At 48.1% G+C, this 13,362-nt stretch overlaps 1 protein-coding gene across 1 annotated transcript; it reads left to right on the forward strand.

Annotated features, from left to right (window-relative positions):
• The first annotated feature begins 204 nt into the window (after nt 1-204).
• On the forward strand, nt 205-3,886 carry LOC136452320 (DNA repair protein RAD51 homolog 3-like). Its single transcript, XM_066452937.1, has 8 exons — nt 205-485; nt 1,003-1,125; nt 1,447-1,480; nt 1,548-1,618; nt 1,699-1,925; nt 2,131-2,262; nt 2,357-2,423; nt 3,277-3,886. Exons 1-8 carry the CDS (start codon nt 470-472, stop codon nt 3,453-3,455), a joined length of 849 nt encoding a protein of 282 aa, XP_066309034.1. The 5' UTR covers nt 205-469; the 3' UTR covers nt 3,456-3,886.
• The last annotated feature ends 9,476 nt before the right edge of the window (nt 3,887-13,362 follow it).

A 13,362-nucleotide genomic window follows, 5' to 3' on the forward strand; every position in this document is an offset into this window, starting at 1 on the left:
TTAAGAGTTCTGAGAGATGGTTTATCCGGTTTTAGAGTTCAGGGTAGAAAAGCAAACTTTCGTAAAAGTTATTATTTGTGGCTAAAATGGACCTTCATTTGGCGGCAGCTAAAAATCGATGGGCCAGAAGACGGTCTACCGAGCGGCCCAAATAGCCTCCTCCGAACCATGTAGCCCAGACACTCTTCTCTCCCACTTGACTGTCTCGCACTCTGTGCCTCCCGGAGCCCCGAAAGGCGGCGGTGGACCGGAGACGGCGGCGCGGCGCGACTCTCCCCAAGCGGCAGTGGCGGCGGCGGCTGCAACGCGGAGGCCGCTGGAGGCGGCGGCGGCTGCGAGGCGCCGCCGACGGCGGCTATGAGCGGTGGCGGAGGCGGCTACGACGGGTCGGCGGCTGTGAGATACTGAAATCCCCACTCCAGTTCTCTTCTTCCCCAATCAGCACCACCAACTCCAAGTGGCAATCACCATGGGAGAGCAATCTGGCAAGTTTCTTCTCTGTTCACATTGCATTCTCATCTTTTGCTTGTATGTTTTGGACATCTTTAGTAAAGATTAAGATCTATGCTTGTTGAACTAGTTAATTAGTTTTATTGTGGCTTATTTTTAGACTTCGCATATGATCTACGCTTTCAAGTAGTAAAGGTGATGAATCAATTAGTAATGGTTATTAGGTTATGCCAAGGTTCTGTGTTTTTTTCCTATTTTTTGCAAAAATAGCTAAATAGCTTAGCTGCAGCTCTACGGCTATAGCTGCACTTAGCTGTTGTGGAGGACAACAGCTAAGAAGCTTAGCTGGAGATTTAAAACCTTGGTATATACATTATCTATATCATAATCCATACCCACTAATTTTGAGTTTTGGCGAAAGAAGTATTGATGTACACCAAAACTGTGTGTCCCGCCCTTGTGCTGCTGACTTTTGCTGGTTTATTTGATGTTCTGAAGGTTCTAGAAATGGACCACAACAGAAGTCCGTATCCTGACGCTGTTACATTTCAGGGGCCCAGAATGCTTGGGATATGCTCTCTGACGAGCAGTCACAGAAACACACTACTACTGGTTCTGGTGACCTCAATGACATACTTGGTGGCGGGATTCACTGCAAAGAAGTTACTGAGATCGGTTAGTTTACTTTCTAATACTGTTCCTAACAAAGGATCAAATAGGAGCTATTGGGCAATTTTTTAATCAATTAGCTAGGTATATGTAACCTGTGCTTCTTTTGTTTGCTTCATGTCTACTAGTGATGATCTGTCAAACTTTTGTGCTATTCTGAAGAATCGTAGAGCTTAGTGTCTCTTGTTCTATCATGCTTCGCTCCTCGCGTTCAGAGATCAGAAAATGCCCTCAATTTCCCTCTATCAAGTAATTTACATAATTTTGATTCTCTCAGTTGATGTATCTGAAGCGACTGACCTAATGCACAGTACTAATTTTATTCAGGTGGTGTCCCAGGGGTTGGTAAAACACAACTGGGGTATGTTGTAGTTACTAATGAATACAAGTGCAGCAGATCTTCCTACTAAATACGATCTTTTCTTCAGGATTCAACTAGCAATCAATGTACAAATCCCAGTGGAATATGGTGGCCTTGGTGGGAAAGCAGTTTATATCGGTAAATAGCTTCACACAGGAATACATATCATCTAGTGCTTTACTGAGAAAGCCTAATAGCAGTTGTCTTCATCATAACAGATACAGAGGGCAGTTTCATGGTTGAACGTGTCTACCAGATTGCTGAAGGGTGTATCAGGGACATACTGGAGCACTTTCCACAAAGCCATGAGAAGTCCTCTTCTGGCCAAAAACAATTACAGCCTGAGCATTTCCTGGCGGACATCTATTACTTCCGAATATGCAGTTACACCGAACAAATTGCAGTCATAAACTACCTGGAAAAGTTCCTCGGAGAGCATAAAGATGTGAGTTTCTTCAACAGTTGACTTCTCAAGTCTAACTTTAACACAACTATTTCTGTTCTGTTGTCGATCTTTTTTATCTTGATGCTTTACCTTTTCTTTGCAACCAGGACATTATAATGTACGCTAGTTTTTTCTCTCCCAGTTTTCCAATGTACTCCTACTGACCTTGTGTTCAAAAGTAAAGATTTGGCTATCTACTTTGCAGGTGCGTATAGTTGTTATTGATAGTGTTACTTTCCACTTTCGACAAGATTTTGAAGATCTGGCACTGAGGACTAGAGTGCTAAGTGGATTATCATTGAAGTTAATGAAGATTGCAAAGACATATAACTTGGCAGTAAGTTACCCATCATGTGTATGAAGGTTATTAATTCTGACTGTATGTTACCTATTTCATGAGGCTAACATATTTATCTTGTTCTGCTGAGCAGGTTGTCTTGTTGAACCAAGTCACTACTAAATTTACAGAAGGGTCATTTCAATTGACTCTTGCTCTAGGTCAGTTTTGTGTCATAGAAGTATAATCCTCCATTCCTTCATCTTCAAATCAGTACTGGATGCTTGTGGTCTTTATTGTTCACACAGCAGCAGGAAATTAGCAATAAAAATTTCCTAATTATGTGCTTATGTTATCAAGGTTGCCTTTCTGTTCTATTTCTGGGCACACATTTCCAGTGACTAAGTCAAAACGGCTGAAATGCATATGGGCAAGCTTTTACTAATTGCAGCCAAAACTTTGGTGCCGTGATAATGTAGGTGGATGAAATTATCTAGGCAAATCATACACTAAAAACTGAAAATCTTGTTGTGTTTTTTGTATAATTGTATCATATGTAATGTACATAACTTTCAATCTATACCGCAATCTTGTGGCTCCACTACAATTAGTGCCACAAGCTGTGCCAAACCTTTTGCACCAGCCATACACCAGAGACTCCCTTAAAAAAAAATTCTTCTAAGAACAACTTGGACACTTGGTGCAGCACCATTAAAAACACACTCATTTCTATGTCGCTAAATCATCCATGCTCCCAAGGAGATCAACAAGCTTACTCCACTTTTCCAATGTCCTAGAATTAAAGTATTATTCCGAAGCCACCAATCACAGAATACCTCATCCTCAACTCGTTGTAGTGGAGCCACGTTATGACAATAGCTACATTTTTTTTTCTCCAGTGGGGTTGGATGAATGTTTGCCAAAAAAACAAAAAAGAAAAAAAAAGGGTTTTCAAGTAGATGGGTGACTGTAGCTTATCTCTTCTATTCAGTGACATATTTCTTCTGAATATTTCATGGGCACTGGACACTTGAACCGATTATTCCATGATAAGATAATGACCTTGTTATGCAGGTGACAGCTGGTCCCACTCATGCACGAACCGGGTGATTCTGTACTGGAATGGGAATGAAAGATACGCATGCCTTGATAAATCTCCTTCACTTCCAGTAGCCTCAGCACCGTATGCAGTGACAGGCAAAGGGATTAGAGATGCTGTGAGTTCAAACCACAAGCGAGCCCGAGTAACGTAGCATTCTTGGTGTCAAGCACTTGCATCTCCACTGTGCTCTTGCAGCTTTCTTCACCACGGATCTTTTGGGCACGTTAGGTGAGACTGGAGAATCATACCATTTTGCTGATTCTCAATTGCTTTGTGCTGTTAGCTACATACCAACCTTAGAGAAGTAGATGCAGAACAAGCTACTATAGTGTTTTTGTATCTGAACATGTGGCACATCATACATTCAGTAAGCCTATAACAACCGGCATAAATGTGCTTTCTCTGATCACCGATCAGCAAATCAACACTGTTATTAGGGAAAAACAGCTGCAGGGTGGGCAATTGCCAATTGGCATGGATAACAGTTAACAAAAACATGTGTGGAAGAATATTCTGAAGTATAGAATATGATGGAGTGTTGCTCAGTTTCCTATTTTTCATTGCTTTACGATTTGTGGGCATATCAAGATTCTCACACTGGATTGAGAATGGTAAATAGTATGAGCTTTGATTATGCTGGGTTGAGAATAAATTCCAAAGTCAATTTTCCTTTCACCTTAGACTCTAGGGACTTATCACCATCGTGTGATCCTGTGTTTGGCGAGACACATCCACATGGTTCCTCTTGAGTCTTCACTGTTATAATATAAGTGACCAACTTAATTGTTTATGTCGTTCCACTTTGTCAGCTATCATGGCATCTTCTTTCGCTGTCAGCTGCTTAGTAGACTCAGTTGCATGAATCTGTCATCAACTCATCAATGAAAAGAAAAAACTGGTGGAATAAACGTCTTGTTCGCTGGGCTTATAAGCCGTATTTTTTCAGCTAACAAACAATATTTTTCTTTCACAACAAATTAGTCAATAATACTTTTAGTCATGGCTTATCAGCCTAGCAAACAGGGCAAAATAAGTGAGCGGCAATTAGTTCTGTAGTTCTGTAGTCTGATTCGAGAATCGTAAAATACTATCAGAAGTTCTCGTCTTCGCAAATACTACCACACTGAAATAATGAACTCACATGTAGATGTTGCATTCTGTGACGCTCAACTCAGTTCGGCGCGAGGTCGGAAACTTTTGGACCGCAGCCGCAGCAGCGCTTGTGGGCCTGTGGCCGAGCATGAACAGCATGCGGCGGCTAAACTATTGACGTAGTAGCGCGGGTCTCCACGACCATCCGCTATCCCAGCTCTTGGATCGTTCGTCGAAGGAGGCCGCCGGGACTGCCAGGGATCTAAAAGCGGATCCTCCACGGGAGTTTGTATGGTTACATCTTTATTATCTTATTTAAGTTTGAGGGAATTTCTTATGAGCTATTATAAAAGATTATAATTTCCTGTGAGCCACTGAAGAAGTTCGGCGGACTTCAGCGTCACTGCTCCAATTTTTTCTTACCCTCCATGCCACTACCGTCAGATTAAGCTCTGACGATGTCAAACTGTATGTGTGAAAAGTCAAAAATACCCTTAGGTCTAAATATATCATTAATTTTTTTAGCATCTTAACGATTTTAAATAAAAAAACCCAAAACTAAAAATTTGTAGATCTTCAGCTTGTTCGCTGGTTGGTTTCTGGGCTAATAAGTTCGGCTGGTGCTGGTTTGTTGTGAGAAAAAAATACTGTATCATGGCTGATAAGCTCTGTTGAAACCAACAAGCGAACAGGCTGCTTGTCGAGATCTACAATTTTCATTTAAAAATTATCTTCATTTAATTCCGTAATAAAAAAATATGATTTGATATTATTAATATATCTTAGAAAAATCATATCTTTTTTGTTGTATTAAATAAAGATAACTTTTATATGAAAATTCTAGATCTCGACAAGATCTATAACTTTCTAGTTTTGAATTTTTTCATTTGAAGTCGTTAAGATACTAAAAAAATTAATGGCATATTTAGACCTAAGGATATTTTTGACTTTTCGCACCTGCAGTTTGATACCGTCGGAGCCCAATCTGACGGTAGTGGCATAGAGGGCAAAAAAATATTGGAGCAGTGACACTGAAGTCTACCGAACTTTTTCAGTGGCTCACAGGGAATTATGATCCTTTTTAATGGTTCACGAGGAATTCCCTCTTTAAGCTTCTGTATTTAATTTCAGTATCTAGGTTGTGGGTTTATATTTCTAGTTTAGCTTGCTAGGTGTCGGGGACCTAATACCGGGTACCCAATGAGGTGGAACTAATAACCATCGAACGTTGATGCTTTCGGTCAGTCAAGAACGCTACTACACTTCTTGCCCGAATGACGGAAGATAGGTTCTGCCTCGCTCGACCCCTGAGGGCTAGACTCCGTCTCGCTCGACGGCTGAGGGCAGGCTCCGACTTGCCCAAACGTCTGAGGGCTGGCTCCACCTCGCCTGACGTCTCAGGGCAGGCTCCGCCTCGCCCGACGGCTGAGGGCTGGCTCCGCCTCGTCCGATGTCTGAGGGCAGGCTCTGCCTCGCCCAAACGTCTGAGGGCTGGCTCCGCCTCGTTCGACGGCTGAGGGTTGGCTTTGCCTCGCCCGACGACTGCACCCTGCTCCTTCATGATGACGAGCAGGAGATAAGACAGGACACTCAGGTCAATCACAGTACCGAGGACCATGCCCTGCACGCCTGTAGGAAGGTACCGTCAGGATACGATGGGACGGGCACTTTAAGCCATTTCCGACCTAACAGAGCCCAAACAGTGTTGTAGACGTCGACTTTTGTCCTACAGTATTGTAGGCGTCGCCATCAGCCCTCGGGCGCGAATACTAACACAGGCATACGACAACCACTATAATCCAAGGAAGAACTCACATCATCTATAGTAACAACGTATAGTCATTTCCCCATCTACTCCTTGTAGAGTCATGGCTTGGCGCCCTGACACACCGCACCGTCCGCCGGGGGAGGATGGGACATGACCACTCGCTAAGACGAAGCCAGAGCCTGGCCCTATTAGGATCAATGAAACATGTTATCCCTGGCGTGGTCTACCATATTAGCAGGGCAGGCTCAAGGGAAAAGGAAGACCCGGCACCCTCGAAGGACCTTCTCTACCTTTGGTTCTTTCCTCTTTCTCCCATTTGTAACCCCTGCTCCCCCCTTGGTCTTTAAAAGGGAGGGCAGGACGCCTCACTACCACTAGAGGGATAGATCGATTACACACAACACACAGCCAAGCAACAACTGAGCTCTTAGCGTCCTTTTGACCTTTTCATCAGAGACTTGGGACATGTTCCTCTCTCGACCATTTGTACCCCCTACTACGAACCTTTTTCGGTACTAATAACACGAGCAGCAACAAACTGGACGTAGGGACATTCTACCCAAACCAGTATAAACCTTGTGTCCTTTAGTACACTATTCGAGCCTAACACACAACAATATAAATTTACTAGTTAGTGTTTGTTCGAAACACTGACAGTTGGCGTGCTAGGTAGGGGCCTTTGCGCATTCCAAATCAAGCCTCGGATGGCTAGCCACGCAATTAGCTATGTCTCGGGTGCACACGTGCGTTTCGGTGACCTGGACTTCATCGTCATGGTGGGAGGAGAGTTGACGTTGGCCCACGTAGCCATCCAATCTCTCCCCTCCATCAGCTTCAACTACGGGGGGCTTGAGCGCCAGCCCGGTGTCTCCCTTGGACCCCAGCCATCCAGCGAGGACCCGCACCGCCTCACCCCCTCTCTTGAACACTCTGCACGGAGCGCCCCGACGACACTTCTGTTTGGTCTCCACAATGCTGCGGCGACCGTTAGCCACCTTGTGGCACAGCGCAGATCCCGTCCCCCGCGAACAACAAGTTCGTGGGGATGATCGAAAGTGTCACGGAATCCCTCCACGGCCTCCTCGCGGAGGGGCCGGGGTCAGACTCTGGCTCTGACTCTAGCAGGGGGAGCCATCACCCCTCTCAGGAATGTTTCATGGCGGATACCCCCAAGGGACACGTCGAAAGTGTCTCCGCAGTGGTGGCTACCCCGGTAGGCAACCTCGGTGGCGAAACTGAAGGAGAGACAGCGGCCCCACCTCGCATAGGGGTGGAGCAGCTGAGAGCCTGAAAGCGAGAGATCGAAGAAGCCGTACAACAGCTTGTGCAGGAATACACAGAGGTCGATCAAGAGATCGAACGCCGCGGAGACGGTGGGCGCGCACGAGCCGTGGCCCGTGACATGAACCGAAGGATCATCATCGACGATGAAACCCTTCCATACTTTGTTCGGACAAGCCAGAACATCGTCGTTGCAACGGCCTTGCTCCATGGCCTTCTAGAGGCCACAACGCTCGAGGATCGTCGGGCCCATCACAAAATTCACACGTTGCTTGAGCGTGCGGCGGCGCAACAGGCAGAGAGCTCATTGTCTCGGCGACGCGAGCTCGACACCAGCCAACGCACGCCCTCGGTGCATCCTACCAGGGACGCATCAGTCCACCAGGCACCACAAGGCGGCAGGCAGTGTGCTGTGGCCTAGATACATCAGTGTCTCAGCTGTAACCGCGATGCACGTAGCACCCTCGATGAACACAGATGTACCTACATCAACCCAAGAGAAGGAGCCTACCGCAGCTATCATCCTTGTTGCGGCGGACGCTATGACAGCGGCGAGGACCGGAGCCCAAGCCCTAGCCTACTAGGCCTTCGGCCGGCACATCCTCAATGCTACTTTCCCACCAAGGTGTCGACCACCTACCAATATCCCTAAGTACTCTAGGGAGACAAACCCTAGACTTTGGCTGGAAGACTATCGGCTTGCCTATCAAGCCGGTGGTGCAGATAATGATGACTTCATTATCCGTAACCTTCCACTATTCTTGGCCAATTCGGCACGAGCGTGGTTGGAGCACCTACCGTCCAACGCAATCTAGAGTTGGACGGATTTGAAGGAGATCATTGTGGGAAACTTCCAGGGCACATACAAGTGCCCTAGGAACCCATGGGACCTCAAGAACTACCATTAGAAGGCCGGTGAGACCCTCCATGGGTACATCCAGCGCTTCTCCCGATAGTGCAACGGGCTCCCTAATGTCACCGACGCCGACATGATAGGAGCCTTCCTATCTAGGAGGACTTGTGAGTCTTTGGTTCATAAGCTAGGATGCAAGGGCCCACGAACCACCAAGGAACTCCTGGACATCACCACCAGCCGCGCCTTAGGAGAAGAGGCGGTCAGAGTGATCTTCGATCGCCTCGAGGGCAAGGCAAGGTGGGACGAGGGTGCAGGCGAAGGCACCTCCAATCATTCCGCCAAAAGGAAGAATAAGAAGCAACGGTGCGAGGAATCGCTCATGGCCGCTACTAACCGCAAGGGTGGCTAGAAGCCCATAGAGGGAACTCCGAACCACTTCAAAAAATTACTTGAGGGGCCATGCCCGAACCATGCCTTTCCTATTAAGCATCTACTCAAGGACTACAGCCTCATGCGATGGTTCTTGTCCAGAGGCTCCAACAAAGGGGAGCAAGAGAAAGACCCTCCCCCACTATGGATGACGCCAAGGAGAAGGATGACGACTTTCCAATGCCGGATGGCTGCCTTATGATCTTTGAAGGATCAGCGGCCTATGACTCCAAACGCCGTCAGAAGGTCACGCGCCACAAAGTCTACATGGTCCAACCGGCCACACCTCCCTTCCTCCAATGGTCTGAGTCTACCATAACCTTTGATCAGACCGACCATCCGGATGCCGTCCCATACTCAGGGAGATATCCGCTTGTGGTCGACCCAATCGTCGGCCCAAAGTGACTCACCAAAGTACTGATGGATGGAGGCAGCGGCCTCAACATCATGTACGCCAAGACGCTCGATGAGATGGGCGTCGACCAGACGCACCTCCGCCCAACCCGAGCACCTTTCCATGGCATCATGCCCGAGAAGTAGGCCATGCCACTCGGGCAGATCGATCTCCCCGTTACCTTTGGGGATCAGTTCAATTATAGGATTGAGACCCTCACCTTCGAGGTGGTTGGGTTCCCTGGAACTTTCCACACCATCCTAGGATGTTCATGCTACGCAAAGTTCATGGTCGTCCCCAACTACACATACCTCAAGCTGAAGATGTCGGGGCCCCATGGGGTGATCACCATCGGCACCTCCTTCCAGCGCGCCTATGAGTGCGAGGTCGAGTGTTGTGGTCATGCCACAACAATCATTGCCTCCGGGAACTCATCGCCCTTAGGGAGGGGGTAGCCGAAGAAGCGCCTGACGCTAAGAAGTCGACTGGGTCGTTTGAGTCGGCAGAGGGCTCCAAGGAGGTCCTCATAGATCCTAGCAGCTCTGAGGGTAAAATGGTACACATTGGTACCACGCTTTCCTTCGAATAGGAAAGCACGCTCATCGACTTCCTTCATGGCAACAAAGACATCTTTGCGTGGAAACCCTCGGATATGCTAGGCATTCCAAGGGAGGTTGCCGAGCACACCTTGAAGATCTATCTAGGCTCTAGACCAGTGAAGCAATGCCTGCGTCGCTTAGACAAGGAGAAATGCAGGGCCATCGGTGAGGATATAGCCAAACTTTCGGTGGCCAGGTTCATTAAGGAAGTGTACCACATAGAGTGGTTAGCTAATCCCGTTCTTGTACGGAAGAAGAGTGAGAAATGGAGGATGTGTGTTGACTATACGGGTCTCAACAAGGTGTGCCCAAAAGATCCATTCCCATTACTGTGCATAGACCAAATAGTTGACTCTACCTCGGGGTGCGAAACCCTCTGCTTCCTTGATGCGTACTCCGGCTACCATCAAATCGCAATGAAAGAGTCCGACCAGCTCGCGACATCTTTCATCACCCCCTTTGGATTGTTCTGCTACATCTCGATGCCATTCGGTCTAAAGAACATTGGGGCTACATACCAGTGCTGTATGCTCAAATGCTTCGGGGACCTCATTGGGCGGACCGTTGAGGCCTACGTTGACAACATTGTGATTAAGTCCAAACAGGCCGACCACCTTGATGTCGATCTTGAGCAAACCTTTGCAAAACTCTAAGCGAATGGCATCAAACTCAATCCTAAGAAATGTGTTTTTAGGGTCCCAAGGGGCATGCTACTCGGCTTCATCGTCTCCGAGCGTGGCATCGAAGCCAACCCAAAGAAGATTTTAGCCATCACAAGGATGAGCCCGATTCAGAACATAAAGGGGATTCAGCGAATCATAGGGTGCCTCTCTGCCCTCAGCCGATTCATCTCGTGCCTCGGCGAACAAGGTCTCCCCCTTTATCAACTCTTATAGAAAGTCGACCACTTCGAGTGGACATCCGAGGCCTAGGAGGCACTTGACATGGTCAAACTACTTCTGACAAGGCCCCTGATCTTGGTTCCTCTGGCCGATGGGGAATCCCTCCTACTATACATAGTGGCCACCACGCAAATGATCAGCGTCGCCCTAGTAGTAGAGTGGGAGGAAGAGGGGCACGCCCTCAAAGTACAGCTCCCTATGTACTTCATCAGCGAGGTACTATCCGACTCCAAGACCCACTACTCTCAAATCTAGAAGCTCCTGTATGCCATCCTCATCACCAAGAGGAAGCTACGCCACTACTTCGAATCACACACTGTGATGGTTGTGACATTGTTCCCCCTCGGCGAGGTCATCCAGAGCCAGGATGCCACGGGAAGAACCACAAAGTGGGCACTCGAGTTGATGGATCAAGGCATCACGTATGCCTCCCGAACAGCGATCAAGTCCCAGGTGTTGGCTGACTTCATTGCAAAATGGACCGAGGTCCAAACACCACCAGAGGTCATTGATCAAGAGTATTGGACGATGTACTTCGACAGGTCACTGATGAAGAAGGGCACCGGCGTGGGGCTGGTCTTCATATCACCCCTTAGGGTCAACATGAGGTACAAGGTTCATCTCCATTTCCCCTCATCAAATAATGTGGCTGAGTATGAAGCGCTCATCAACGGCCTATGAATCACCATCGAGTTGGGCATCCGATGCCTTGACATCCGGGGTGACTCCTAGCTGGTCGTCAACCAAGTCATGAAGGAGTCGAGTTGCCACGATGCCAAGATGGTTGCATACTACCAAGAGGTCCGATGGCTGGAGGACAAATTCGATGGCCTCGAACTCAATCACATCCCAAGGCGCCTCAACGAAGCGGCCAATGCACTTACAAAAGCAGCATCCGATCGAGAGCCGGTGCCAATGGGTGTCTTCACTAGCGACCAACATAGGCCCTCGGTATGCTATGAAGGGTCAAAACAGGCCGACGACGGTCCATCCGATCTAGCCCCGGGGGCTAACCAACCAACGGCTCCGTCTGGCCCTGAGGTCATAGAGCTCGAAGAGGATCCAACAATAGAGCCTAATCCTCTAGATGACTGGAGAACACTCTACCTCAACTACCTCCTCCGTGACATGTTGCCAATGGATAAGACGGAAGCTCGATGGCTCACACGTCATGCTATGTCCTTCATTCTTGTAGAGGGCGAACTCTACAAATGAAGCCACACCAGGATCCTACAACTCTGTATCCCCATTGAACAGGGGAAGCTTCTGCTGAGCGATATCCATGGTGGGGTCTGCGGTCACCACGCCACGCCTAGAACCTTGGTTGGGAACGCATTCCGATAGGGCTTCTATAGGCCCACTGCAGTAGCCGACGCCGAGCAGATCGTACGCACCTATGAAGGGTGCTAGTACTATGCTTAGCAAACTCACCTCCCTGCCCAGGCACTCCAGATGATCCCCATCATGTGGCCCTTTATGGTCTGGGGGCTCGATCTGGTTGGGCCCCTAATGAAGGCGCCTAGGGGCTACACCCACTTGCTTGTCACCATAGACAAATTCACAAAATGGATCGAAGCTCGGTTGATCTCCGTGATCAAGTTCGAGCAAGCCAAGATGTTCTTCCTCGACATCATCCATCGTTTTGGAGTACCAAACTCCATCATCATGGACAACAGCACATAGTTCACCGGTAAGAAATTCCTTCGATTCTACGATGAACAACACATCCGGGTCGATTGGGCCACCGTTGCGCACCCCCAAATGAACGGGCAGGTCGAGCGTGCAAATGGCATGCTCCTATAGGGTCTCAAACCTAGGATCTTCAACCGGTTGAACAAATTTAGCGCACGCTGGGTCATTGAGTTCCCTACGATGCTCTAGAGCCTAAGGACAACTCCCAGCTAGGCCACCGGCTACACGCCTTTCTTCATGGTCTATGGTTCTGAGGCCATCCTCCCAACCGACCTCGACTATGGAGCACCAAGAATTAGAGCATATGACGAACAAGGAGCCAAGGCATCCCACGAAGACACCATGGACCAGCTAGATGAAGCTCACGACATCACCCTCCTCTGTTCGGCCAAGTACCAGCAGGCGCTGCGATGGTACCACAGCCGACGGGTGTAGGACCGAGCCTTCAACGTCGGGGACCTGGTTCTCCGCCTCGTGTAGAGCAACAAGGACTGTCACAAGCTCTCCCCGCCCTAGGAGGGGCCATACGTCATCGTGGAAGTACTTCGACCAGGCACCTACAAGTTGAAAACCATCGACGGCGAGGTCTTCACCAATGCCTGGAACATTGAGCAGCTACGACATTTTTACCCTTAAATAAACGCATACTTTTTCTTATCAGTTTTTGTCTTCAAAAATCCCTGATCTTTAGTGACATCTGACCCCTGCAAAGTGTGAGGGGTCGGACCTCACTCGGGGGCTGATATAAGTACGTTTATCTTACAAACACTCTCGGTGTTATCTTGCAAACATTCTATGTGTTTTCCCTCTTTTCTCATGGTAAGTCCTAAATGCTAGAATTTTGGGAACAAAATCTGAGTACAACTGGTAGGACTGTAGGAAACCCACGCCCTAGCGGCTATGTCCTCCTTGCTCACTAGCGTGATCAGAATTGATTCGCTCGCACTCCAAGTTTTTTGCGCCCTTAACTATGGGAAGGGTCGGAAGGCACTAAAACCTCTTTTACAAAAAGAGGGAGAAGAGCTAAAAAGTTGTTTGCTATAAC

Source organism: Miscanthus floridulus, chromosome 5, assembly GCF_019320115.1.
Source record: "Miscanthus floridulus cultivar M001 chromosome 5, ASM1932011v1, whole genome shotgun sequence".
NCBI lineage: Eukaryota > Viridiplantae > Streptophyta > Magnoliopsida > Poales > Poaceae > Miscanthus > Miscanthus floridulus.

Excerpts from the sequence above, each read along its gene's own strand:
- LOC136452320 (XM_066452937.1), top strand. Across the intron at positions 1,126-1,446 it reads CAAAGAAGTTACTGAGATCG|GTGGTGTCCCAGGGGTTGGT; the intron begins GTTAGTTTACTT and ends AATTTTATTCAG. Across the intron at positions 1,481-1,547 it reads GTTGGTAAAACACAACTGGG|GATTCAACTAGCAATCAATG; the intron begins GTATGTTGTAGT and ends TCTTTTCTTCAG.